The sequence below is a fragment of the Rhopalosiphum maidis genome, chromosome 3, assembly GCF_003676215.2.
Source record: "Rhopalosiphum maidis isolate BTI-1 chromosome 3, ASM367621v3, whole genome shotgun sequence".
Taxonomy (NCBI): Eukaryota; Metazoa; Arthropoda; class Insecta; order Hemiptera; family Aphididae; genus Rhopalosiphum; species Rhopalosiphum maidis.
This window is the reverse complement of record NC_040879.1, coordinates 13,702,047-13,729,523: the sequence shown is the minus strand read 5'-3', so window position 1 is coordinate 13,729,523 and position 27,477 is coordinate 13,702,047. Positions and strand designations below refer to the sequence as shown.

The following is a 27,477-nucleotide window of genomic DNA, read 5'->3' as shown; positions in this document are numbered from 1 at the left end:
TAATGACTCTTTTACTTATTAATATTATAATATACTATTGCCAATATTAACTTTTAAAATTAACCATCTCATTTATTCAAAAAAAAAAACAATATTTGAACTGTGTTTCTTTTTTACCAACGTAAGCACATTCAAAAATCAGTAAATACGTACAATGTAAATGATGTTCAACAAAGTTTAAAACAATATACATAATAATACTAATATTATTTTATTCTTGGTAATACGTCTATTTAGGTAGGGTAAAGCTAATATTGAGAGACTAATGAAATAAATACATTGTAAATGCATCTTTAAGTACCTATCCAGTCCCTATTTTTGTGTGCAATAGCAAACACAGTGTGCAGTAGCAAATGACAAATAGACGAAAAAAAGTTTATGTTTACAACCCTTAAATGATGTTTGTCTAGATATGCTAAAAAAAGAAAATGGTTAAGTGTGTATAGTATCAAAATTTACAAAAAATAGTGACTGTACCTAACATATCTAGAAAAAAGTGCCATAACAAAGACACAGCATTTTATTCCTATACCTTTTTTTTGTGACTATAAAGGGCAAAAGTTACTAATTTCCATCTTTGTAATAGTTTTAAATAGGCCATTAAACTCCAAAACAAAAATGTTCAATATAATATGTCAATCAGGGGCGGATCCAAAAATTCATCAAGGGGGGGTAATTAAAATATATTTACCAGATACTATTCATACCTACTTAATAACATACTTATTAATATAAACATTAATTACTTATATTATTTACTTATTATAATATTTACCATTTAGAATTTATTCTTACAAACTGGTATCAATGACAACATTTTTATACTTTTATAAATTTATAAAATTTAAATATAATAAGGTCAAGAGGGGGTATTTACCCTTTTACCCCTCCCTTGGATCCGCCACTAATGTTAATAACAATATTTGACCTATATTCCTCTAATTGAATTAGAAACTACTACTTACATAACTTTCAATGGTTGGGGGGGAGAGGTGTCATGAAGTTTTAAAACGCATTGAGAACCATCCTATTTTTTTGCAGATTGTCATGCAGATGATTTGTTTGAAAATTCTGACGTATATATTGAAATCGAAATTCAAACGAGTAGTTCCTGAATTATTTTACTATGTGTGTACTAAGATCTAAGGATTAAAGTTTATTGAATATTTGAATATAATTCAAATACGGTACCTTCGTACTTATGGGTTATACATAAAACATAAAATAAATATTGATCAATAATTTTTAGTTTACAAATATATAATATTTGTTTATACATATTTTTTTTTAATATGTCTCATGTTTAACCTATATCTTTAATATTAGCTGATCTCATTCGATAATGATAACCAGCAATAAATTATAGTAATAAATATGGTAACAAAAGCTCATAAGCTACCACTCTTATGCGCACACACTCCTATATCTCATCAATTAAATTGTATTTGGGTGCTTTCCTATATGTGTCTCTTATTACGATCAGCACGATATGCTCCGTTGCATGTGTTAGTTTATCATACATATATTTTTCATAATTAGCACTCCGTTTTTTATAAGCATTTTGTTAAATAAACAATAAAAAAAAAAGTTTTAAATTAATCGTATATTACAAAATTAGTTAAAACCGCTAAAAATTACAAATTATTTTGTAGTTAAAAATTCATAAAAACTTTTCGTTTTATACCTAAGTTTTGAAAACTTATTACAAGATTTCTCATAAGTAGTTCATACTAAAACTATAAAATACAAAAATATAAACAGACAATTATTTTTTAGAAACATTTGAAATTCAAATGGGGATAAAATTACTTATCTAAACGATAAATAACGTTATTAATTATTTTGTTATATTTATTCAAAATCATAAATTTTGATAATGGATAATCAAAAATTTTACGTACCTTATATTATATTATTATGAATTTTACGCAATGATATTTTTATTTATTTTCTATTTAGACTGTGAATCTATTTTGACTGTTTTACAGTATTTACAAAAATATTTTATTAAATTTAAATTTGTATAAGTTGATATAGTAAAAGTAAAAATACATATTATTATCATAATTAAATATTTACACTCGACACCTAATATACAGCAGAGCGATACCCACTTGCCTACAGTTTTTTTGTTACTTTGATTTTAATAAGTAGATATTTGAATATTTCAACCATTTTTAAGCTAAAATAAATAATGACCCATAATTTCCAGAAAAAAAAAGAAGTTTACTATATTTTTGGAAAAACGCCACCGCAGTATTTTAACCTACACTGAAGACTATAGTAATACTGTAACAAATCTAAGAATTTGAAAATCTTATCTTTGAGTACTTTATATTAGTGGGTTTCTACTTTATTTTCTCTTTTTTATGTACTTACTTATATAACGTCCAAATCAGAATTATAATAAATAACAAACAGTTCAAATACGAGACTGAGTTAAGGTGAATGGCGAGATAAATCACTCTGTACTTACCTATATAATATATTATATAGCATCTGATAATAATAAATAATAATAAATTCGAGTGATGTTTCGCCGGAGGGCGGACCGTATGTACATAATAATACGACGAATGTTCGATGAACGCGACTTACGAGGGATCGCCAAATACAAAAAAAAAGTAAATATATATATATATAGGTATTTCGCAAACGCGCTCGTCGAGGAAGAAACGGTCTCCTCGCGCCTGCGAATCAGACTGCCGGCGTACGTGAACAAAATACCGATTTTATTATTACTATTTTTTTTTATTTTACAACGAATAAAACAAACCGGACGTGAGATTCGCCCTTATCGCGGACCGCAATACATAGACGAGCACTGATTACATGATTTTTCACAGACGTCGAACGGACAGGCGGCGGAGGCAGCAGGATTATACACACCCCACGCGCGCCATCATTCCGTATAAAATAAAAATTTATCGAATTGTTTTGTTTCCGCGTATCGATCCGCACCTGAAATGAAATGCCAGTATTCAGCGGCACGCCAAACGGGTGTTTCTTTGCTAGTTGCTACTCTCTCGTCTTCTATATACATTTGCCCAGGAAAATGCTTTATTTTGTTTTTCTATTGTCATCGTCGTCTCGCGAGGCACGTCAATGTAATATAATATGTATATATATATATATAGGTAATTTAAGTACAAAATACAATATAATCGTATGAATGTATGGCGTATAAGGTATACATGTATATATTGCATATCGTAAACGACGATGATACCGTTGGGCGCGCGAGGAGTGTCACTAAAATTAATTTTTGTTCGTCCACAACAATAATCGTACTAAAACTGGGGTTATCGGACGTCATTTTTCCCCCTGTAATCGGTTCATTTTTTTCAATAGTTTAAATTACAAGCTAAAAATACGAAAAAATTGAATTTGTTTTGTACCTGTTTGGGGACGTGTCCACGGAGGAAGGACAAGGGTGTCATATCCTCGTTAGGCTTTTTTTGTCTATTGATTCACATAATTTATTATTAAAATATGCATTGTTCACGTTTTTAACATTTTTTTTTTCTGTGTGGTTTTTACATTTTCATAAAAGTTAAATTGATCGATAACCATAAATATTTGATAAGGTAATGAAAGCATATTAACCTCCGTCCATCGTAATTAAGTCCAAGATTATACTAATAAGTATAACAATTAACATATAATACATAATAATATAAATATACAACTCCCCTTATACACGTTTAATGATTTATTGAATTGTGATTAACTATAGCACCTATGGGTAAATGCAAGAATATATTATACTTTTTGCTATTCGGTATAATGTAGTCTGAGAATGTTAACAATTCATATCTCCCCCTTTCAAAATATCTGAGCACACCACTGCTGGTCCCGTACAATCGTGATTAAATAAATGTTTCGAAATCGAAAAACGGTGGTAGGTAAAAAAATTTATGCAAATCAATTTTGGCGTATGAAGAAAAACAATATATGTCTCATTCGACCGTATATATATATATATAGTTATCAATCCAATGTCAAGATAAACACCTATAATGACTAATATAAACGAAATAACGATAAACGCGTAGATCGTGGATCATAAGAGAATAATAACTATATATGTAACCATATGGTTTATCTTAAAGTTCACGCGTGCGACGTTGGCTTATTATTTTTAGTCACAGATCTGCAAACATTGCGCGCACAGACAACCTATTGCGATGACCACAGACGATGACTCGTTTTCGAATACATACATACATATATATATATATATTTTAGATGTATTATATACGAGAGTCGTAACTTTTGACGATAATTATCACATTAAACAAATCGAATGCCATCATATAATGACGACGATTATAATAATACTCTCGCTCATAGTTTTATGTTGTCGGTTTATCCGGCGATTTCCGTTCGCATAATTGCACAAAATGTCCTCGCGAATAATAATTGAATGCGGCTCGTAATCACCGGAGAAGGAATGTGAAACGCAAGTGTGTGTGTGTGTGTGTGTGTGTGCAGTCTCTGAGACAATGGTCGATGATTTACGTCCGCGCCCGCGTCACGCGACACGCGCGACCTTTTAAGCAATGCGTTTTCTGCGCGCGATTTACAGGGCTAGCTGGTATTAATTATTTTCGGTTTTAGGTGCTCGGAATGTGTGTACTGCAGTGCACTACTACTGTGCAGGCGCGCGCACACACACACACGAACGCATCATTTTCATTATTAAAGTCGGCATACCGTCGCCGATTTTATTATATATTTTTATAGACCGTAGTCCCGTTGTCGGTGCAGTGGCGCCAGTGACGGCGCCCGCCAGGACCCCACCTTGATAAAATAATAATATATTGCATGACTGTATGAAAAAATAAACGTTAGTTTAGGAACTGTTAAACAAAAAAAAAAAAAAATTACTAATATGATATCAGTTTTAATATTATGCATTATAATAATATGTGAAAGAAGCGTCATTCGTCATTCGTCAAAGTTCAAAAAAAACTTCAATAACGGCGCTCGTGTGTTAATAAATTATTACACGCAGTTCTGGTATATATATATATGGATTGAACTAATAATAATATGAATATAATTTGATATACCTGTCAACCGTTGTGCGACCCGCGGGTATTGCCTCGCGCTCGGGTCGCTAAATGCTGAACAAAATGTTATTAAAATAACGGCAGACGGAATTGGCCACGGACAGCCAGCCGGCCGGCCCTTAACTAGGTTACAATAGTTCTGGCACCACCGCCGCCGACGGAGTAATGTATTATTATTATTATATGCGATTAAATTGTTACGATTTACGGTATAATATTTTATAGTATCACGACACATTCGGCATTGTGTGGCCGTAAAAAATAGAAAAAACGCGAAAAACACCCGAATCGATTTTCCACCGCAGTGTACAACGAACGATGGCCGATAACAAACACGATCGTATAATGTAATATTCGCACGCATGTGGGTGGTGTGTGTGTGTGTGTGTGTGTTCCTTAACCGGTATTTGAAAAGTTCCTTCCAAAGTGAAACTCATTCCTGTACACTACGCGGCTTTGTTCGCGGGCAAAAAAAAAAATAGCTATATAGTTCGTCCTTTCGATCCTTTAAATTAAGTTACTGCCGAGACTCGGTAGCTATATTGTATCTAGTATATACTTACCTACTATTATATTATGTTGTTTTCGACTTTATCGTCTTTATCGCCTCAGTATCCGGAGTGGGTGTTTTTTCGATGCAAATCATAATAAGTATCCTACCTATATTATACAGTATTATTATCTATCCCTGGAAAGCTTAGTGATTTTTCGATAGACTATTTAAGCCATTCAGTACATCGTTACGTCCGTGCAAACAAAACGTTTTTCGGGCATTGGTATATAATACAAATTTTTCAATAAAGTGAAAGCAATATTTTTATCATTTATGAATGATTTTGGTAAATAAACGAGTTTTCATTTGGAAACAGATTGAATTCATTACCGACCCAATATGAATTATTATTACTATAGCAGCCACAAATAATGATACTCGGCGAGAAATTTTTATAAAATAAATTTAATTGAAATTAAATTCAGCTAGTTTTTAAAAAAAAAAAAACATTAATCAAATTAATATTTTTAGAAGTGATATAAGAGTATATTTAGGGCAATTTGCTATATCGATATTTTGAATAATTTTGTTGACTATCACTAAGCCTAACATTAGTACTTAGATATTAGTTTAAATACTTTTAGGTATATTATTAATATCTAAATAATTTAATATTTGATATTAATGATATTATATAATCGTTACTTTAGATATTTATTTAGTCGTAATTTTTGGATTAATTTTCAATTCGAATCGTTTTCTTCCTTTATTAAAAGATCAAAATATTAAACATTATTATTTTATAAATCTTATGTATTAATCAATTAATGCTTATCAGAGTAATTAAAATTTGTAATATATAACATTAACACATACAATTTCAGACTTATTGTGCTTTATTGTTTAATTATATTATTATTATATTATTTAAGAGTACTTTTAAGTTATACTCTATTAGCATATTTATCTTGGCATTTTATTTATTAAGTATATTATTAATTTATGATCAATACAATATCTTATAGATCTTTTCATTAAAATAACAATCATAACACACATTTTTTACCGATAAAAGTTCATACTTCCCAACAAAAAGGAGACAATGAGTGTGCAAAGTGTGGCACCACTTAAACAAAAATGTTCTTTACATATGATCCTTTTAGATTCTGAGTGGAGCATGTCATTGTGTATAATTACTTATGATACAAGTAACCTGGCAGTTTGTTAAGTTCTAGCATTTTTAGTTACTAAATACAGTACATAGTATCTTTTATAATAATAATATTCTTTATTATGGAGGAGGGTTAAGATTTTCAGAAATATTTTCACCCCCTAAACATGAAGGCTGGCTCCGCGTATGCTTATATGTTATATAATATATCTGTGTACAGGTATCTAATTAAAAATAAATCAAAAATTACTGTTTTATATTTTATAATCTAATGTATTTTTTATTTTTTATTCAGAATACTTATTGGGATTATTTCTACATCATATACTCGATAAAGTATTCGGATTCGAATACGGAATATTCTGAATAATTTTTAGTATAAACGGCTAAGAATCCGCGATCTTGTGCACGTTTGAGATATTATTATGAAATCTAATTAGAAAATATCCAATTATTTTAATATTAGAACACAATAACATGTTGACGTATTGTCATTATAGGTACTTAATAATAATACTATTATTATACAACCATAACAATAAAATATCATTAATATCGTACCCGAATATATTATAATATGTATACAAATACGTATTTTGACCGTTGTGTTTTTTTCTCATTCGCAGGCAGCGCCAACAGCATATTTGACCGGAATCCCTGGCGCGAGTACCCAGGTCGGCAACACTTACACGCCATACTTTAGCGCCGCCGGCCCGTTGATTGGACCGACCACAATAATCACTTCAGATCCGAACAATCCGCTGGCAATGGCTGTACAGCAGACAATGGTTACGCAACAGAAAATGCCTAGGAACGACCGTCTAGACGTTAGTAAAATAAAAAAAAAAAACAAATCCTTTTTTGACCTTATAGTTTCATCTTTATTTTAAGTACTTACTAATTTTTTTCCGCCCAATTATGAATAAAAAAAAAAAGCATGACCACGAGATCAAACTATAATATTATCATTATTATACTTGATCTTTTAGCTAAACATTTTTTTATTTTATTTTCAATTCTTACGTCTTTTTAGCTAATACCTACGTTTTCTCACCATATACGTGGTGTTGTTTTTGTTATTTTATATTATTAGACTGTACAATTATTTCTATTTTAATATTATCACCTGTTATATTGATATATACCTATATAGTAGCTTTTTTTTACACACAATTATTATTATTATTATTATTATTATTATATGCGTACTTATAATACCTATACATACTACTTCTAGTGCGTGTATATAATAAAGAGGTATCTACGATAACATTGATAATTAACACTATAGATGTTATCGTGCCACGCGGTTGTTAATTATAAACATTTACTTTTGCTAAACAAACTAGCATCAGCCGGTATAGACATATTTTAATTTGTTTTATTATTTATTATTATTTTAACTTATAACGTCCTCTTAGATATTTATATGATGCCGCTGGCAGAGTTATGTTTGCTTATCTAATAAAAATCGTATTACCGTTAATGCGACAAAAGTTTTTATATTTAGCGCACACCTTTTTATATTTTGTTACTTTACATACATAGTATTCGTGTGGCTTTTATCTAATCACTTTTTACATTGAACTTACGTATCACTAGAAACCGAGAGAGGTACCTCCTAGCTACCACGGTTAGGTTTTTGTACGATATTTTATACGATGTCAACTTTACTCCGTAGCCCGTGCGATATTCTATTACCATAATAATGGTGCCAATATTTAAAGTACGTATCGATGATTCGATCCTGTTGTACAAAATTATTAGTACCAATTATGTTAAAATTATGAGTCCACCTAAAACTCAATAAATAATAGTTTAATTTAATTTAATACTACATAATATTATATTATTATGCATTACCTAGTTATGGCGGTATATAATATTATATCAACTACATATTTAGTTTTTATCTCCTAAGTAAATATTATTCCGGAAAGCCTTCGTAATATTATTATCGTTCTATTTTTATTTTAATAGGAATATTTATTTACATATTTCTAGTATATGCCTATTACCTACATACTATTTTATAAATTGATTCACATCATTTTCATTTTTTATCCCTCATTTATTTACTCAAACTTCAAAGGAAATTAATTTTAAAGCGAGAAAAATTATCTTAATTTATAAATGTTCAATAGAGAACATTTTAATACTCATTTAACGAATATCGTACGCGAAATTCATTAATATTACAATTATTTTAAGTCGCCATTGGTTGAGTAGAGAAAGGTTAAAATCTAAAAAAAATCACTATTGTATAAGTAAATCGATATTTTTCTCATCAAATGACTCGTATGACATCATTAATATGCATTTCCAGTTGACTGCTTGGTCGCCAAAATTTAATTTACTCAATGATCCCGAAACATTTTCCCCATTAATAATTATAAATCTATGTACCTATATAGTATATATACATACACACATAATATATTTATCAAAAAATAATATAACTCCTAAACATATCTAACTACTTTTTGATAAATTTAAAATGTATTAAAATTTATAACCAAAAATCATTATATTTATATACTTAATTAAATATCTAAAATTATATACTTAAAATAAAATAAGTAAATAACGTTGTACGCATTGTAATGAAATATCAAAAAATAAAATTATTATTTTTATCACTATTATCCGCGTTGTCGCAGAAAATATTATTTTTAAAACACACCATCATCAATTATATTCGATTAAGTTCGTGACAATATTTTTAAATATATTATGCTAAATCATATTGCATTATGTGTGACAATAATAATTAACAACTGTAAACTTGTTTTTATTTCACAAAAACTTAATCGATAATGAACTGAATAATAAAACTGATACTATATACTTAACATTTCAAATAATCGTGAAATTCGCGTTTTGAAATGCCTCGGGGTATTAATAAATATATAATATTATAATACGCGAAACGGAACAATTTGTTAATTGATACCAACAACGATATATAAAAAAGCTACTTATTATTACATTTCATATTGCATCATATACACCGACACACCTTATTGCAGCAACACACCCTCAGGTTGCCGCATGAACTTCGGTCAGGCTTATTTACGTGACCCTGGGTATGCTGACTCGATACATGTGTGATATATAACCCACCAATTTATTTTGGCATTAGTAGTAACTTTTTCCACCCGTAACGTTTGAACTGCACTGCAGCAAATAGGAGGGTCGCGCCGTAGCTGAATCTGTTGCCCGGGCCAACGTCGACCAACACAATATATAGATATTATTGTTATATTGTTATCACCGTGCTCTTACCGACCAGAAATCCTATTCCCACCATACCCGCGAGTACTAACAACTAATAGTAATTAATCGACAAACCTTCCCGTGCTGATACCTGGATTTGTGTGTGTGTGTGTGTGTGTGTACCGAGGCCGCAAGGGGTATTTTTAAAGCCTCTTCAACACGATTCCTTTTCATTTTGTCGGCTTAAAACTGTTTCTATACCGCGGATTTTCCGATCGCTATTGGTCTCAAAAAGGATATTTACAAAAACGACTTGAATTATTTTTTTCCTATTAAAAATCAAACGTAAGCTATAGGTATTTATATAAACACCGAGGAAGTTGCTCTGTCGTCTAGTCGATTTCGAAATCGATGTATTAAATTTGAATTCAATTCCATGTTTTCCTTTACTTATTATTGGGCTGTGACATATACGCATATACACATTTACACTTTAACTTTTGTACGGCGTCTAAAGTATAATTTATCGATATAGTGAATACACATACTTTCGACTTTCCAACACAATATCCCCAACTTCGGAAGCATCAAGATCGTTTTAGGACTAGATTTTTGTTTACAAACCATAAACATAAACTCAATAGGTATGGTGATTTTATAATACGACGATGGTTTCGAATGATGAACGTTCCGACCAGAAATTTCATATTTTTATCACATATTATTTAACCGTGGTTATCCATTATTCAGTGACCACAATATATGGTCGTTCTACGTCTAAGTAATATTACCAAATCCTGTCACGCGTTAAGTTTTCGGTCTTAGCTTATATAAATATATAATTTTTCTGTTTTTCTATACTACATAATACATATATTATATTATATTCAATATACTAAAGAACTTGAAAACTGAGTAACTGATAAGAGATTGATCTGTTAAAAGATACAATATAAACGCAAAATCAATACTTAAAAAAAATAATAATGAAATAACTGACATGATAAATCATTAATAGTGAGTGGCAGTGTACGATGGAATCGTAAATTTGGAAATCGAGATGTGAAGCGCTATTATTAAGTATTTAATACTTATCGGATTACATTAATAATAATTGGAGAGGCAAAGTTTTTAAATTTAAATAAGAATATATTATATCAGTAAGAAGCAGGCGATGCGGTTAAGGAGGTGATCAAAATCACAAGGACGAGATTTAGTGTACGCGAGTGAGTCGTTGAGGTTTGATTTATATGAATATATCAAATTAATGGGGGTTTAAGATAGCGTACGAAAAAACCCTTCGAAATCTGGTGCCGTTGATGTTTTAAACCATCGTGACTTATTTCAGAATCTTTTCGACCAATTTATCTCTCCGTTACTTCGTTACATAAATTATATAAAATATAGTTTCATTTTGCCCTGTATGTCAATCGCGTCAGTTCATACTCTTCTATACGCGATGTACTGCTGTAGTACGGTTATTTTCTAAATAATAATTTTTCTCGTGTACCTTTGTCATTTACTGTACACGACGTCTATAACACCTATACCGCCATATCGAAAAACACAGTTGAATAATATTATTACACGATTATATATTATACACGAATATCACGTGCTGACGCGTTCGAGTTCAAAATCAACCCTCGACTATATGACGTATTTTTAATTGTAGTCCGAATAAGAGTGTTGCGCGTTGGGTAAGTATTTCGCAATACACATAATATAATATTCACTCGGTGTGGTCCCACGACAAAAATTATCGTGCTATGACTAAAATACCGTTAAAATAAATATGTATAAACGCATTTAGAGTTCCTTTCATCATTTATAACACGTGCCTGACGTCGCATAAACCGTTTAGGTTAAGAATATTAATAGCAAATTAAAAATACCGATGTCCATACATAACGAATTATGCGGAAGAACCGTCAACGTCGAGGGTCGCAAAATATATACATATACATTTAATGTATGAGATGACCAATTAACCCGGGTTTAATTAAAATGCCATCAGATCCTTTCCTGAACAAACAACGACAAAAACGGCTACGGCGTACATCGTATTATATGGACGGACTTGCATAAATCAAATGCGAATATAAACCAAAGTGATAATATTATTGCTCACGCCTACTCTTTGACACGCTTAGTTCGGTTGTCCTAGAGCAGATTGTATCGCGTAGCCGTGTAGGTACATAGATAAAATTAATAAATCATATCATTGAGTTCGTATTGTTATTACGTATTGTGCAGTATATTTTCAGTGACTTGACTGTATATAGATAATTATTCAAATCAATTTCAAGCCCTATATTACGGTACACCGAAACCTGAATGTTACAAAATATATATATCGATCAGAAATCATATGGCAGATGATAGTCCCAAAGATTTGTGTAAAGAACGAAATTTCAATCAACATATTATAATTATACGCATCGAATTCGACAATCCTGTACGAGTAACAATCTAATACACGATGACTTATAATTTTTATGGCAATATGTATAAGACTAAAATCAGTCAGAAATATAAAAACATTAAAAACGAATCTAATAATGTATAGTTTTAACATTTTAAAAGTTATAAAAATAACTGTATCTCCACTTAAGTTAAAAAAGATTTTTATTTCTCGAAAATTGTATTTATAAGAATTCCATTTGCCAATAATTCAATAAGTGAAACAAAACTAAAACAATAATAATATATTATAGGCTATATAGTGATAAGTGTAAAGCATATACTCAATACTAAATAGTCACACATTGTCAGTACTGTCAACCACTCGGAATATTTATTAGTCTGAAAACTGGAGCTTACACGCCACAAAATAGAAACACTATATATAAATTATATAATATATTATACGGAGAACTGTTTAACGTAAATATAATATATTTTTTTTGTTAAAATCTCGCTCTCTCCTATCTAACCAATAATAATTGAAGGAATAATTGGGAAAGATCCTGTCGCTCAGACGTAATTGAAATCGATAACTTCTTAACAGACACGCGGGGGACTTTTTTTCGTTATAAAAACGAGATAAATAATAATGACAAATTCGAAAATACAATTTGATTGTGAATTCTGTTTTATACCTACAATTTAAATTTAAAATAATATTTGAAGACATTAATTTTTCAGTAACTTAGTGGACCTTTATCGAATGCTGTATATTATCTACTGTATTTCTTGCCGAGAACATACACGCGTATTATATTATATATACATTGTAGTCGTATGGCAATAATTTATCGCTACATCGGTTTATTTTAAGTGTTCATCTTCATGTTCCCCGTAATTGGTTTTGGAGTGAATAAACGAACTTCAATAAAATTATGTATCGTATATAAAATACTTGTGATCTGTAGGCTTCCATTTCGCTATAGCTGTTATATAGCTAGGGTGGTTATAATATGTATCCTAAATGGAAATGAATTTCGTTCGAATAATTTTGAATGACGTTTAGTAAATGACAAACTCTTAAATATACCAACCAACCCACGATGTTCGTTATAAGTATAGAAATAATATTTAAATGTGTATATATATATATATATATATATATATACACACACACACACACACATAATGATTTTATTAAATACGCGCCTATAGCTATTTCAAATAATAATTTTATATGTATATATGTATGTATACTACAGTACACAGCAATCAATACTAATAATGAATTTGCACAACATGGTTGTCGGATGTAACCATCAATTTCGTTTTACGTTCATAAACTAAATAATTATCACGTTTGCGTACATATATTATAATATATGCTCAGAAATTCGTAGTAATAATAATTGTCGCCTGCAAAATAATCGAACAGAGCTGGTACCAAAATTGTTTTAACGATATATTATAATAATAATAATAATATTCAGACACCGTGTAAATGGAATTAGTATATACAACGTGTAATCCCAAAGTTTTCTTAAGCTTTACAGAATTTTCGTCCATGTCCAAAGGCCATAAATAAAGCGTGGCTCGTTCTAAGATAGCAATTTTAATATTCAAATGTATAACTCATAAATGTTGATTAGCTAAGTGTATTTTGTGAGGCATCTACTTTTGATTTATTGCATTAATACATTCGAACGAACAATTTATGCCTTTCGTGTCCCGCAGCTATTTGACAAACAAAAATGATCATAACGCGAATAAAAATACATACAACAAAATTGCACACGAGCGTGATTGTGAATAGTTAACGAACAAATCAACTACACAATTTTTTGTTTTCAATTAAAATATTTTGTAATAATAAATTAATAAAAACAAATCATTTTTACAACTAAGAGAAGAGCAGCAAACGATACGTCTTTAAACAACGAGACGTTATTATAATCTTATAGTTCATTCAACATAATATTTGATCATCAAACCTGACTTTTGTAAGAAAACAATATCGACAAAATTCAAAAGAAATATAAGTAGTTTGAAAGAGAAAAGCTAATTATTGACTTTGATTGAAACGCTTGTACAACGTTAGATACCTACCTACATACTCGATGTATAAAAAAAATAAAGACTTCTGTCAAGATTAAAGTAGAGTAATAAATATTGTTATTTATTAATTAATTGTACAACGATGCGTGCCAAGATATGAAACACTGTGTCTGAAAAACACACATAGAAAACGTATAGTTATAAGTATTGACGAAACTAAACTCGTGACATGTTTTATATAGGTATACTGGTATTGTAAATAATAATATATAGGTATATAATATACAGGTTAGGTTTGAGACTACAAATAATCGATTTGTAATCAGAAAATTTAAGTGTAAATTTAAGTTTTATCGGTAATATTTGTTTTAACATAATTTTAAATTAATGCAACACAACATTATTGAAAAAAAGTTATACTCCGTACGATTTTAAATTTTAACATACAATTTTATCGAAAGTAAAAATATAACCCATAATATACTTACATTATATAGGTAATAATAATAAATTACTACTGCATATAATCGTGTGAAAATAATTATTATTTTCTTCCATTGAATAATCACATCCCACTTCCCAGCTCAATGTGTTAAGGTTTACAATTAGTTTATCAACGAGTTATGTGTTTCAGATGGATATGAAAGCCGTTGGAACATATTATTACGAAAATTTTGTAAGTAAATAACTTGTAAATACTGTTGATATTGTTAATGTGCAATTTTTTGATTTCGAAATGACGCATTTCAAAGAGTCACATTCCAATATGCTCTAAAAATGTGTTGTATGCAAAAGAACGAAAGACAATATTATAATATAATAACGCATTAGAAATAAGAGGCATTCCGTGGTGTAGCAACAATCGGTCCAAGCTAATTTTTTTTTTTTATTGCAAATATCATAACAGACTGTCGTCTCGTTACATTATTGTTCACACATTAATTGCCCAATGCAAACATGAGACCATTTTTGTCACCGCCTTTAAATATTAATGTTATTTATACGGTCTGATTTATCCATTTATTCCGTTATTCGATTTCCTTTCATCGTCATATCATATTCATTTTAGAAATCGATACAATGAAAATGCTGCTTAACGTGCCTTATTTATTTTGTTAATTGCTACCATTTGCTTATCTGCTTGAAGCTTACTAACTCGGGAAGGTTGATTTATGTGTTAATAATGTAGTGCAAAAACCACAGTAACAACGGCTATTTTGGACCTTAATAAATTAACCCTTTCGCCGCCGGACGTTTCCAGCGAAAGAGAGACTAATATTTTTGAAATTTCGGAAAGCGTAATTTTCCATGTTTGACCTCGAAAACTGGTAAAATTTATAGAAGTTGGTGCTCAGATGATGAATTTATGAAATACATTTCGAAACAGTCTTGATTACTGTACAAATCAAAAGAGACATTTCATTTTCGTACAAAACTATTTTAGTTAAGTACGGATTGCAGTAATTTGTTTACCGCACTTTTAAAGAGAGATTAATTTCTATATAACTCATAAGCAATTTCTATCTCATAATTTGTTTTCATATAAAAGTTTAATATACGAATAGGTACTACTAAAACCATTGAATGGAGATTGAAGGCTAAAATTATTTGAACATTATAGTAATTAATATTAATTTATTATAATTGTATAGTTTGTTAACATTTTATAGGTATTTTAAGAATTAAACTAAATAATACATTAATATTGTATATACATTTATTATTAAGGACTATATAATAAATTCTTATTTCATAAAATTAAATAATTCTAAAATTACTCGTTTGAACTTCGATTTAGATGCGTCAACATTTTCAACAAAACAAATGATCCTATTTATAATTAACAGTAAACAAAATTATTATACATTTCAAAAACAGTCTGGATCACCACAGAACTACCCTAAAGTGGTGAAAAAAATTAAAAATCTAACTATTTAAATACACAATGTTTTAAATTCGTACACTTAAAAATGCTAATAAAACAGAATTTGAATAAATGCATTAACAATTAAATATACCTAGTTTTATTTTTAATAATTAAGCACTAAAGCACACCGTGTATAAAGTTTAAGCAAAATGTATTATTTAAAGTCTCCGAAATATTCAGCGATTAAATAAAAATAAATTCGTGGCGCCATCTGCTCGGGTTTTATAGAGACTTTTAAAAACTTTTTATATGAAACCACTCACCGTGTTAATGCTTTTCCGACCATATATCTAATTACCTAAGCCGATTTGTTCATTAGTTACAATTTTAAAAACAAAATTGGATACAAGCTTGTGTATAATCCATTCAACCACAGGCGAGTTAACCATCATCTCGGTCGGATTTATTTTCTGAGTGAGGTACGCCAACACCCGTCGAACTGAGGTATATTCAAATTGAAATATATGGCGTATCGTATTTTATGTTTATTCATTTTTTTATAAGTAATACAATAGTTGCCTATAAAAAAAACTCCGTTAAATTATTAAGTAAGTAGGTGCTTAACAAAAATTAATAACTGTGTTATCGATCGAAATTTGAAATTATAATATTTTTTCTTTAAAATATCGAAGAGAGATATAGCCGTTTACCTCTTTCCTTAGTATACAACTAAATCAAATAATAATATAAGTAATCATTGAGCTGCTATAATAATAATGTTTAAACTTTTATATGATTTATTTATAAACAAAAAAAAGATAAAGAATAAAAAACTAATATTTATTATAAAATTATTTTCTTTTATACGAATTTATATTTTATACCTTCCTCTTTAAGTTTTATCTTAAATACATAAAATTATATTTGTGTTTATGTGCAAGTTGTTACTTTATTTTTTCTTAGGTAGGTAGCTATCTAATAGGCGATTTTTCTGTTTAGAATTACAAACTATTAAATTGTAAATCTTTTTAACCATAATCTTTAATAATCTTTATTCAAATCATTAGTATAATAAATTATTATTAAAAATAAATAAGGAAACCAAATTTCTTTGAAATTACAATTAAAAATTAAATTTTGATCAATTTATAATACTGTTATAATTAAATACCTAGATAACAAAGTTTTACATTTATTAATTACTATTTCATAAAAAATACTTAAACAAATATTTATTAGCTTGATCTATATACCTACACATCATATTCTGATGACAGTAAACCATAATTATTCATATTATCGTCTTGCAAAATATCAGCAGATTCGAAACACTTATAGAAAATTTACCTTTTACAAAGCTTTCTTATTTTTGCTTTGTTTACATAGTTCTATCGCATTCAATAGGTTATAATAAAATATCACATATGTATGGCGTATAAGTTTACGACTCTAATATTAAATCCATGAACTCACGGTTATTTTATAATTTTATAATACTCAATGTAAAAACTTTAAACATAATACTTATTGTTGAATTTGTATCTAAAGTTATCAAAAAAAAAAAACAAAAAATATTTTAACAAATGCAAAATAACGTAATAACATACACCCCATTCAAAAGTTTCCGTTATTTACGTACATTATTGCACCCCTTGTTTTAAGTTATCTCTGTTACTTTAATTTGAAAAAGAGCGAATTATACTCTTTTTTTTAAAAAAAATATTTCAACGCACCCCTTCTAATTTATCTTAATGACACACAAGTCGATAAATCTCTTGAAAACAAATTATCAGTAAAACCACCCTTACATTGTTCAGTAATTTTACTACTTTTTTTTCAATTCATGCACTGCAAGTCTTCATGTCGTAAATATATTTATATATATATATATATATATGAATATATCAAATTAGTACATCAATAGTTCGTAAACGGCACCATTGATTATCATTTAGCTGATTTTAACTACATTTTTGTCTTGCTTTGAGCTGTTCTCTATTTATAATATGCTTTCATAAACTAAAAAAAAGTACACATGCTATTAGTTTTAAATATATTTTGTATTTTGTGTAACGAGTTAGTTATATAATACAAATATAATATTTTATAATAAAACTTATATTATTATTTTATTATTATTATATTTATTTTGTGTAGAATGTAAAGGTTAACTGCAATGTGCAATCAGATCACAATACAAATCTTATATAAAATAATATAATTTAAATATTTTCAATTGGCTTTGTATATTTGTACATTAGAAGTACGTCATTATGCCATACTGAGTTAAAGGAATAAAAATAATTATTATTTAACTTAATATGAATGCGTAATATTATTATTATATAACGCAAATGTTATAGGTATAGGCGTGCGCATGGTGGAACGGTAAAAAAGGAAGCTAAATTCATTTTTTTCTTTAAATATATTATTGATATATATTCCGATAAATCAGAAAATTGTTCAATAATTACTAATAACAATTATTAACAAAATAAATCAATGATCAACCCGAATCTATATTATCTTAAATATAACACCAACAACTTGATCAGCACATTGGTGTTGTTATTTCTATTTATTCTTATTTAATAATTTTGAGTGGAAAATAATCAATTATTTTATTTAAATTTATGTAAAGTATTTTTTCAGTAGGTACTTCTCAAAAAATTAAATTTCAAAGTAATCTGTACTTTAAAGGAGTTGAAAGCAAATTTAATATTTTTCAACTGACCTAAAAGTATTAACTGAAATATAAAAAGTAAGCGCTTTCTAAGGGCATTTAAATAATAAACTCATTGATTGAGTATTCAACATACAATTTAATAGTGATTTTATAAAACAAAAATATTTTGAAGAAGCTAAAATTTAAGTAAAAAGATATTAAAATCCTTTTTAAAATAGAAAATAGCCTTTTATCTTTTTCAAAACACCTATTGTTATATTTTATAATATTTCTAATAAATAAATACAAACTGATGAAATATTTATTTAAAAACAACTCTACTGAGCTAAAATGTACAAGCTGGTTATTATATTTTTGATTAATAGTGATGTTGCGATAAGAAGGGATATTTAGAGTTGGGCGGTCAGGCCCTAACTTGCTCACCGACGGTATGCGCATGCCTATGAATGCATTGCTGTAATAATAATATGCATCATCAGCAAAATAATTTTGGTTAATTTATTAAAAAAATTAAATTTATTATGTTAACCTATTTTTCATTTACTTAAACGACAACTGAATTATGTTGTAATAATTATATACAACCGATTTTTTTTTTTTAATTTATCATTAACAGTCAGTCAATAATTTATTAGTTATCATTATAAATTGTAAATACACTACAATTATTCATATTATACGTTATTAAATGAGTTAAAACTGCTGGTCTGACTGCAAGTACACATACAAATATTTAAAGTGCAAATATTCGGTGTTTTATTTTGTTATACAAGACAAATATTAATGATTTCCAGGCATTTCCGGGAATGATGCAGTACAAACGAACCGCGGGCGACAAGTCTGGAATGCCGGTGTTTCAACAAAATACGGGAGCTTACCAACAATTGCTTCAGCCATTCGTGCCAACCCTATCTTGTAAGTCTCATTAAATATTTACGAAACCTGTGTTAGATACCTGTTGAGATGGTGTATATACTAAATATGTATTCTTATGAATTATGCCAATAGAGAATTTGATTAAATCAACAAAGTAATCTCGGCAAATATACGGGTTCTTGTTGTACAACTACAATAAGGGGCAGGAAACAGATGTTCTGGAAAGCCGAATGACTACTAAAATATACCCAGTTTTAAAATTATGATATTGTAGGCTATTTAAAATCCCATATCAAAAATATAAACCTTTATATTGCTTTTATAAAAAATATTCGTATATTATATCAGATTGGATTATATAATATTGTTTTATACAGAAACTGCTTTGCAATTTAAGTACAGACTGTTAAATCATACATTTTATTATTTTTTAACTTTTTTAACAATTTTAAAGTATAATAATCTTATATTAAACAAGTAGCTGAGTAGTTATTTATAAATATTTAAAGTTTAGATGATCAGAGAAGTGGACCAATACTTAAAATGTACCCTGAGCTGCTCCTCCCTTCACTATAACTTTAAATATTTATAACTCATTAACTACTAGTCCGAATTTCGATTTTTATATATTGAAATAATCCGAAAATAATTCTGCTTCAGAATGTGAAATTCAAAATATTTTGACCGGAAATTATGTAAAAATATATTTTTTTCAAAAACGCTAAAATATTTTGAAATAATAAGTGTTATCTGATTAAGAATCACCTTGTATCTTGTAAACATCATCCGGAATATAAGATCGTACAAAATGTATATTTTAAAAAAGTAAGAAATTTCATGATATTAACAATAAAATATAATGAAAATCTAATTTATTTTTCAAAAATTTTGTTTGTAGTGACTTAAAATTAAATAAGAGAAATATTTTAAAAAACGTTATACTTTTTGAGATAATAATTGTACTAATAAATTAAAAAAAAAAACTTTGTTTAATGTACAAAATAGCTTATTATCTGGTTAAATTGATGGACGATGGACCACTCAGGGTTATTATTTGTGGCCATCCCTTCATTTATATTTACAATGAAATATTATCTCATATTTCTACTCTTAATTATTTTTAAGATTGCAACTCTACTGCTCTCTCTCTCTCTCTCTCCCTCAGATATATAAACTATAGTTATTGTAGTGTATAATGAATAATTTTCTTATCAAGCTTAAATGTATTATTCAATTAAAAATATTATTTATAATTTTTTTTTTTTTTATGAATATTTCATTATGATTCATACTTGTGGTTTATTTTTAAAAACGTTGAGCTGAGAATTTCCTCCGCGGACTGAGAGATATTTTTAAATAAATATATTTCATACATCACTCATAAATATGATACTATGTACCAATTATTCTGGGCATCAGTCCGTCTACATGCTAATTGCTAAACATCTTTGATAATTTTAAGGCAAACGATACACTATATATAAGAGCACGTAAGATTACATTTTATAATTTCATAATTATTGTAACCAATGAAATACCGCTGAAAGAAAAATATTTAGTATTATATAATTTTGTATAATGTACCTATGCTCGACCACCTTGACGATTGCCGTAAATTGTATAATTCAATAGGTGCTAACAATTTTTTTTTATTTTGTATTAGTTGCTGCACCACCGGGCATCCCGAGGTATTAACATAACGACTGCGATCCAGAAATCAATCTGTGTTACACCATGCATCCATTGTAAGTATAACATAAGCACCCAACATATAAACATTATACACAAAAGTACAAAAGTTGTATTCTAAAAATGAATTACAGTTTAAATTTTAAAGTTGTCGGTGATAAAATTAATTTTCCTTTCATTCGAACACAAACGACAATAATATTGTGCGTGAAACTTTTAACTTTTATGATAAATTTAAACATGACCAACAATAAGGTTATTACAAAGATTCTACAATAATAATTTATGTATTTAAATTAAACTAAATGTTCACATTGTGCTTTTTACACAGTATGTGATGCACCTAATTAATAATTTAAATTATTCAATATTTAAATAATTTTCAACGTGAGAAAAGTATAACAACTAAAATAACTCGAAAACTTGATTAAATTGAACTCATTCTGTTTCATCGAGTATATTATATTTTATCGTCATCCAATATGTTTCTACTGAGAGGTTAAGATTGTTTAGAAGTACACTTGGATAGACATTATGAGACTTCTTGTTTGAAACAAATAAATTACAAATTATATTTGACATTTTATCTTTGTTGTTCAATAATATCAAATTAAATACAAGAGTTTGGTATTACTTATTACCATTCTGATGTTTTTAAATAAAAAACATGGTTCTAAGTCAGTGGGTACACTGCCTAATGACTGAACACTAGTATAGTGCTAAACAGATCTTTTATAAATTAAATGTTGCTTTTTTTTGTTCACAGGAATGTATGGTCGTGGCCTAATATTTATTAACAAAATCACGTTCGATTCAAGTCATCAGTTTAATACACAGTAAAAATTTTTTATAGTGTATTGCATTACATATATAATTCATAAATAATATTGTAGAATACGAATTGAATAATATTGAACAATAAAATAAATTAGATTGATTTAAGTTTCCTTTATCCAATATTTAAAATAGGTCGGAAACTAATGTCAATGATAATTAATCTAACTAGAAACGATGCACTTTGTATTTTGTTAACAAAAGTAAACTATTTTACATAGAGAAATGTTAAAATACTATTAAACTATTTAAATTGTATAGAATCAGGTTGGTTTCTCACTATTTATAATATGTAAAACCCTTCATATTATTTAAAGTCATTATTTTACTCAAAATATAACTAATTATATTACCAATATATAATATATATTAATATTAATCTATTGTTATTATATTTTAACGCACCAATAGTTTTTTTTTTATTTTTTTTTTTATGCTAATTGATTGTAGGTAGCTACTATACATTATATTATTAAATATTTAACAATATTTTTAGATTAGGTACTTAAAATTAAGTTAAGGCAAATTGTATAGGTACACTATTAATTTATGTATCTATTACTAATAATAAAATTGTATAACATCGAGTTTAGATTAGAAAACAAATTTCGAAATATAAGTAATTTTTAAAATTAAAATTATCCTTCTCCTATATACAATAAATAAATATTATATATGTATGTTTCTATATACATGCATATGTTTATATAAGATATTATTAATCGAATATTAATTGACATGATATAAATGAGTTTTCAATAAATTGTTATAAAAATTACAAGATTTAACATGTTATGACTAATTGTGTAAAATATTATAATAACAATAATATTATATGTGTTCAAATGTTTAACCTCAGTATAAACATATATATATATATATATTAATATATTATCTATCCAATTATATACCCAACGATTGACTGGCGTTACAATACAAACGAATGATATCGGCGAACGTCCGTACAGTAAAAAAATATTATTATTCGGATGGTTTTGGTCGCGCATATCTGTATAGTATACCTATACATATTATACATACGTAAAATACATTATATAGGTACGAATTTCGCATTATGAACCCAAAGGGATATAATTCACCTGGAGATATTATTTTTATGGAACCGGTATTATATAGGTATTATAGATGCACCGAGTACTATGGCTACTCTATTCGGACGCGCCCTTGGTTTACTGCTCGTAATTGAACTACAACAACAACTACTACTCTACCTTAATAATACCTACTCTATACTGCTATTACTACTACACATATACCACTACCATCACTACCTAATACTACTAAAGCTATTCCCATTATATATGCTACGATACGCGATGTTTGGTTAGAATTTACTACTTAAAATTATTACATTACTGAAACTTACGTTCATTTACGTTAACCAAAATCTATTTTACCATTTGCGTATAAACATAATATACGCGATGTAAAAAAATGTATAGCACACATCAAATACAAACAAAATGTCTAATGTAATTCGTGATTTTTCAAACTGTAATCGTAAACGGTAACTCTGCAGTTTGTTACTATTATTATTCTTTTTTTTTTTTTTTTGACCCCAGTGACTTCCTTACATGCAAAATGAATAAAATTCTTCTCAACAGTCTGGGAGTATTAAAATTAAATATTACCTTAACGATCTCGTTTTAATCTTCCGATAAAATAAACAACAATCTACTACACTAGGTGCCAATCTAATCTAATATATATATATATATCTTTCTTACATCAAAAAATACATTTTCAGCCAAGTCATTTTTAACTATCTATGTCGCTAATTATTAATTTTCGATAAAATAAGTATATATATATTTATATATACCTAAATAAATGTATAAATGTAAGATAATTATTATATACGCGTCGTGATTCATACGCAAGTTTCTAAGTGGCTATCATCGAAAACTTTTCTTAAAATCGCTACTCTGTCATGTATCTCAAAACAAATTTGTAAGCGTAGAATTATCACCGAATCACCTTCAACTACAACTATTACATTTCAATGCTTCCAAGCAATCGCAATACACGCAATGCTAGTTTTTTGCTACTATAAAACGAAAAACGGTTTTTACACCGTTGATTTTATTTGAAAAAATTATTCATCTACCCTGACTTATATTTACCCAATACCTTTTATATATACTTATATCTGTATGTTTAGTTTTAAAATATAAATATAAATCTACACAGTATACACACACACACACACTCATATAATATATACATGCATACACAACACGTGTATATATAATTATAGAAATATATTTATATTAATTATTTATAGCCTATTATGTAGAGTAGTCTTACAAAACATACAAATAATCCAAATAAACACTCAGAATATTTTAAGTATCTATTTTAAGTCATTATCATTACCTTAATATTTTAAGTATATTATACTTCTTATAAGAGTGTTTCATTTGGCATCATTATAAATTATCTAATACCAATCAATATGTTTATACAGACTCACCAAAATTCTTTATTCGAAACATTTTATTAACACGACACTTGCGACCAATACAGACCAAAATCAGTCTTTACATGTTAGGCGTACGAGTTCGTTATTTACTCGATGTAATTATCGTACGTTTTCGTCTTATTACGATGACACAACATCTTCAGACATTTCGACACTGACAACTTTTGACAACAAAATCCGATAAAGGATATTTTTATAAGTTTTCTAGGTGTCTTAGAATTTCTAAACAAGCGTTCATAATAAAAAATATCGTTGGCTGTTCTATATACACAATATGAAAAATAAAAGTTAAAAATATTATAAATTTCCTGGGAAGTATATTTGACAATGTGCGACTTTTTGGGCCATCCTGTATAAATTTAAATTTTAAACTATTAGTACTAAACTAAGTTACATAAATACATTTATACCAGAGTGTACTTTTATAGTTAATTTTAATTAGTTAACCTTTTTAACATGCCTAATAGGATTTGTTTTATTTAAAAATGTTTTAAAGTTTCTATTTTTGTTCCTTTTTTTATTTATTTGTGTTTTTTTTTTGTTAATTTTTTTTTTTATTATTATTATTATTATTATCTAATATTACGAATGCAAGTCTATCATGAGAACGGCGAGACGTAATGTTTGTCCTCATTTTGATATAGTTAACAAAATAATAGGCTGTGCCAAAAGATATTTTTTTTCACTCAACATTTTTAATGTCATTAACTGCATTCTCTAGGAAACCGATAATAATACACATATCGTTTAACATAATGCATAATTTCTAATTAAATTATTGCTTAACAAAAAAAATTGAATTTAATTTATTGAGTCTTTAATCTCATTTATATGATACTTAACACCTATATTTTCGTTATAGTTGCTATTTCTATCATATTTTTTAACACATTCTTTTTTTGTTATCTACCTCTAATGACGGACAGACATTTCTATAAACGTCTTAATTATTATTATTATTATTATTATTATTATATAACTCCCTGTATACATAATAATATTGTTATTTTTAACTACCAATTTAACTTATAATTATTACAATATATTTTTTGTAACATAAAATAAAAATGTATGAAAATGTTGTATTAAGTTTTTACGTCAACTCTTTGGATATTATTATGAAAGATATACCATTATTTTTCATTTTAAACATATAAGGAACAACATAAAAACAGACAATCAGAATTATATTGACATTTTAATTTGATCTTGACTCACACACGATGACGATTGTTTACTAATTCAAAATGGACTTAATAATTATTATTTCGTATTATGTTTATTTGTTTAATGTTTTTTTCGATTAATTCATTATTTTATTATATTATAGTGAAAAATTAATTCAATATAAAATATAAACTTAATATAATATAGTACCTAAACCTACTTAAAATTATTAAATTAATTATTTATCCGTAACATGTTTGTAACATAATATGCACAACACTTCACACACACATATTTATAATGTATGTATATAGGTACATACATTATGCATATGAATATAATAAACATATATAATTGTATATGTATAATATTGTAAGCTTATATTTATACGTATATTTTTTAAGGATAGTTTTTTTTTTTAACTTCATTATGATTTTCGTGATATTTTTTTACTATAGTTAGATAAGATATGTTTGTTATTGATGTGCCTATTTATTTTTAGTGATTATTATTATATTATACATTTTTTTTTTTTGATTTTCGAGAATTCTCAAGTTCAATGAAAATTTTTAAAAGATCATAACATTTATTATTGGTGTATATTTAAGACAAAATAAAAACATATTTACATTCTAAAAATATATAATTATTATGGTTTTTCTTTCGAAACTTTGTACCTATTATTTCTATATATAATTGAAGTTGAAGTCCTTTATACATATAATTAATAAAGTTGAAAGTTTCTGGCTACATAGTATACAGCCTATAGTAAGTATAATATGTGAGTTCGTAATCATAGTAATATAATTTATAACAATTACGTTAGGTACGTCAAAATATAAAATGTATTAGGTATTAGGTACATACGCAAAGTTCAAATTATAAAACATAAATATAGTTATGATTACGGCTCGGAAGTTGATGACCTTAAAAACATTTAAAAATTACAAAAATGACCAAAATTAACAAATATTTGTTTTAAATGAATAAATATATATATATTTTTTTAATTGTACTCTATTTTACTCTAAAATTATATATACATTTATCAAAGCTTACAAATTACTCAAAATATGATATAAAAATGACAAAAAAATGTCCTTAAGAATTAAATAAAAAAATTTTCGGCATTCCGAAAATATTACGAAAAAATAATAAAAATTCGATACAATATTATTCACTATAACATGACAACGACAACGACGAGTGTAATCGGTGAAATAAAATCGGATAGGTACTAATCTTAGTCAGTGGTAATTTCAAAGTCTTAAGTAAGTTATCGGCATAGTGGTCGATAAGTAACGATAAGAAGTATGCAGGAAAGCATCGTACAAAAAGTTCCAAAAAAAAATGTAAAATACATTAACTTACGAGCCCTAGTAATGATACATTAATCTCAATTTGAATTCAAAAAGTACTTGCTAAATATATACTATAAT

At 27.6% G+C, this 27,477-nt stretch overlaps 1 protein-coding gene across 3 annotated transcripts in view; it reads left to right on the top strand.

Annotated features, from left to right (window-relative positions):
* Nucleotides 1-22,665, top strand: part of LOC113559929 (protein muscleblind) — a 165,503-nt gene extending 142,838 nt beyond the window's left edge. For 2 of the 3 annotated variants that reach the window (XM_026965712.1, XM_026965713.1), the window contains exons 5-9: nucleotides 7,366-7,566; nucleotides 15,051-15,092; nucleotides 19,764-19,884; nucleotides 21,509-21,590; nucleotides 22,301-22,665. In XM_026965712.1, the coding sequence (XP_026821513.1) occupies nucleotides 7,366-7,566; nucleotides 15,051-15,092; nucleotides 19,764-19,884; nucleotides 21,509-21,540 (396 nt within the window). In that variant the 3' untranslated portion in view covers nucleotides 21,541-21,590; nucleotides 22,301-22,665. The remainder of the gene's footprint in view (nucleotides 1-7,365; nucleotides 7,567-15,050; nucleotides 15,093-19,763; nucleotides 19,885-21,508; nucleotides 21,591-22,300) is intronic. The other variant, XM_026965714.1, reaches the window with a different exon arrangement.
* Nucleotides 22,666-27,477: the final 4,812 nt, after the last annotated feature.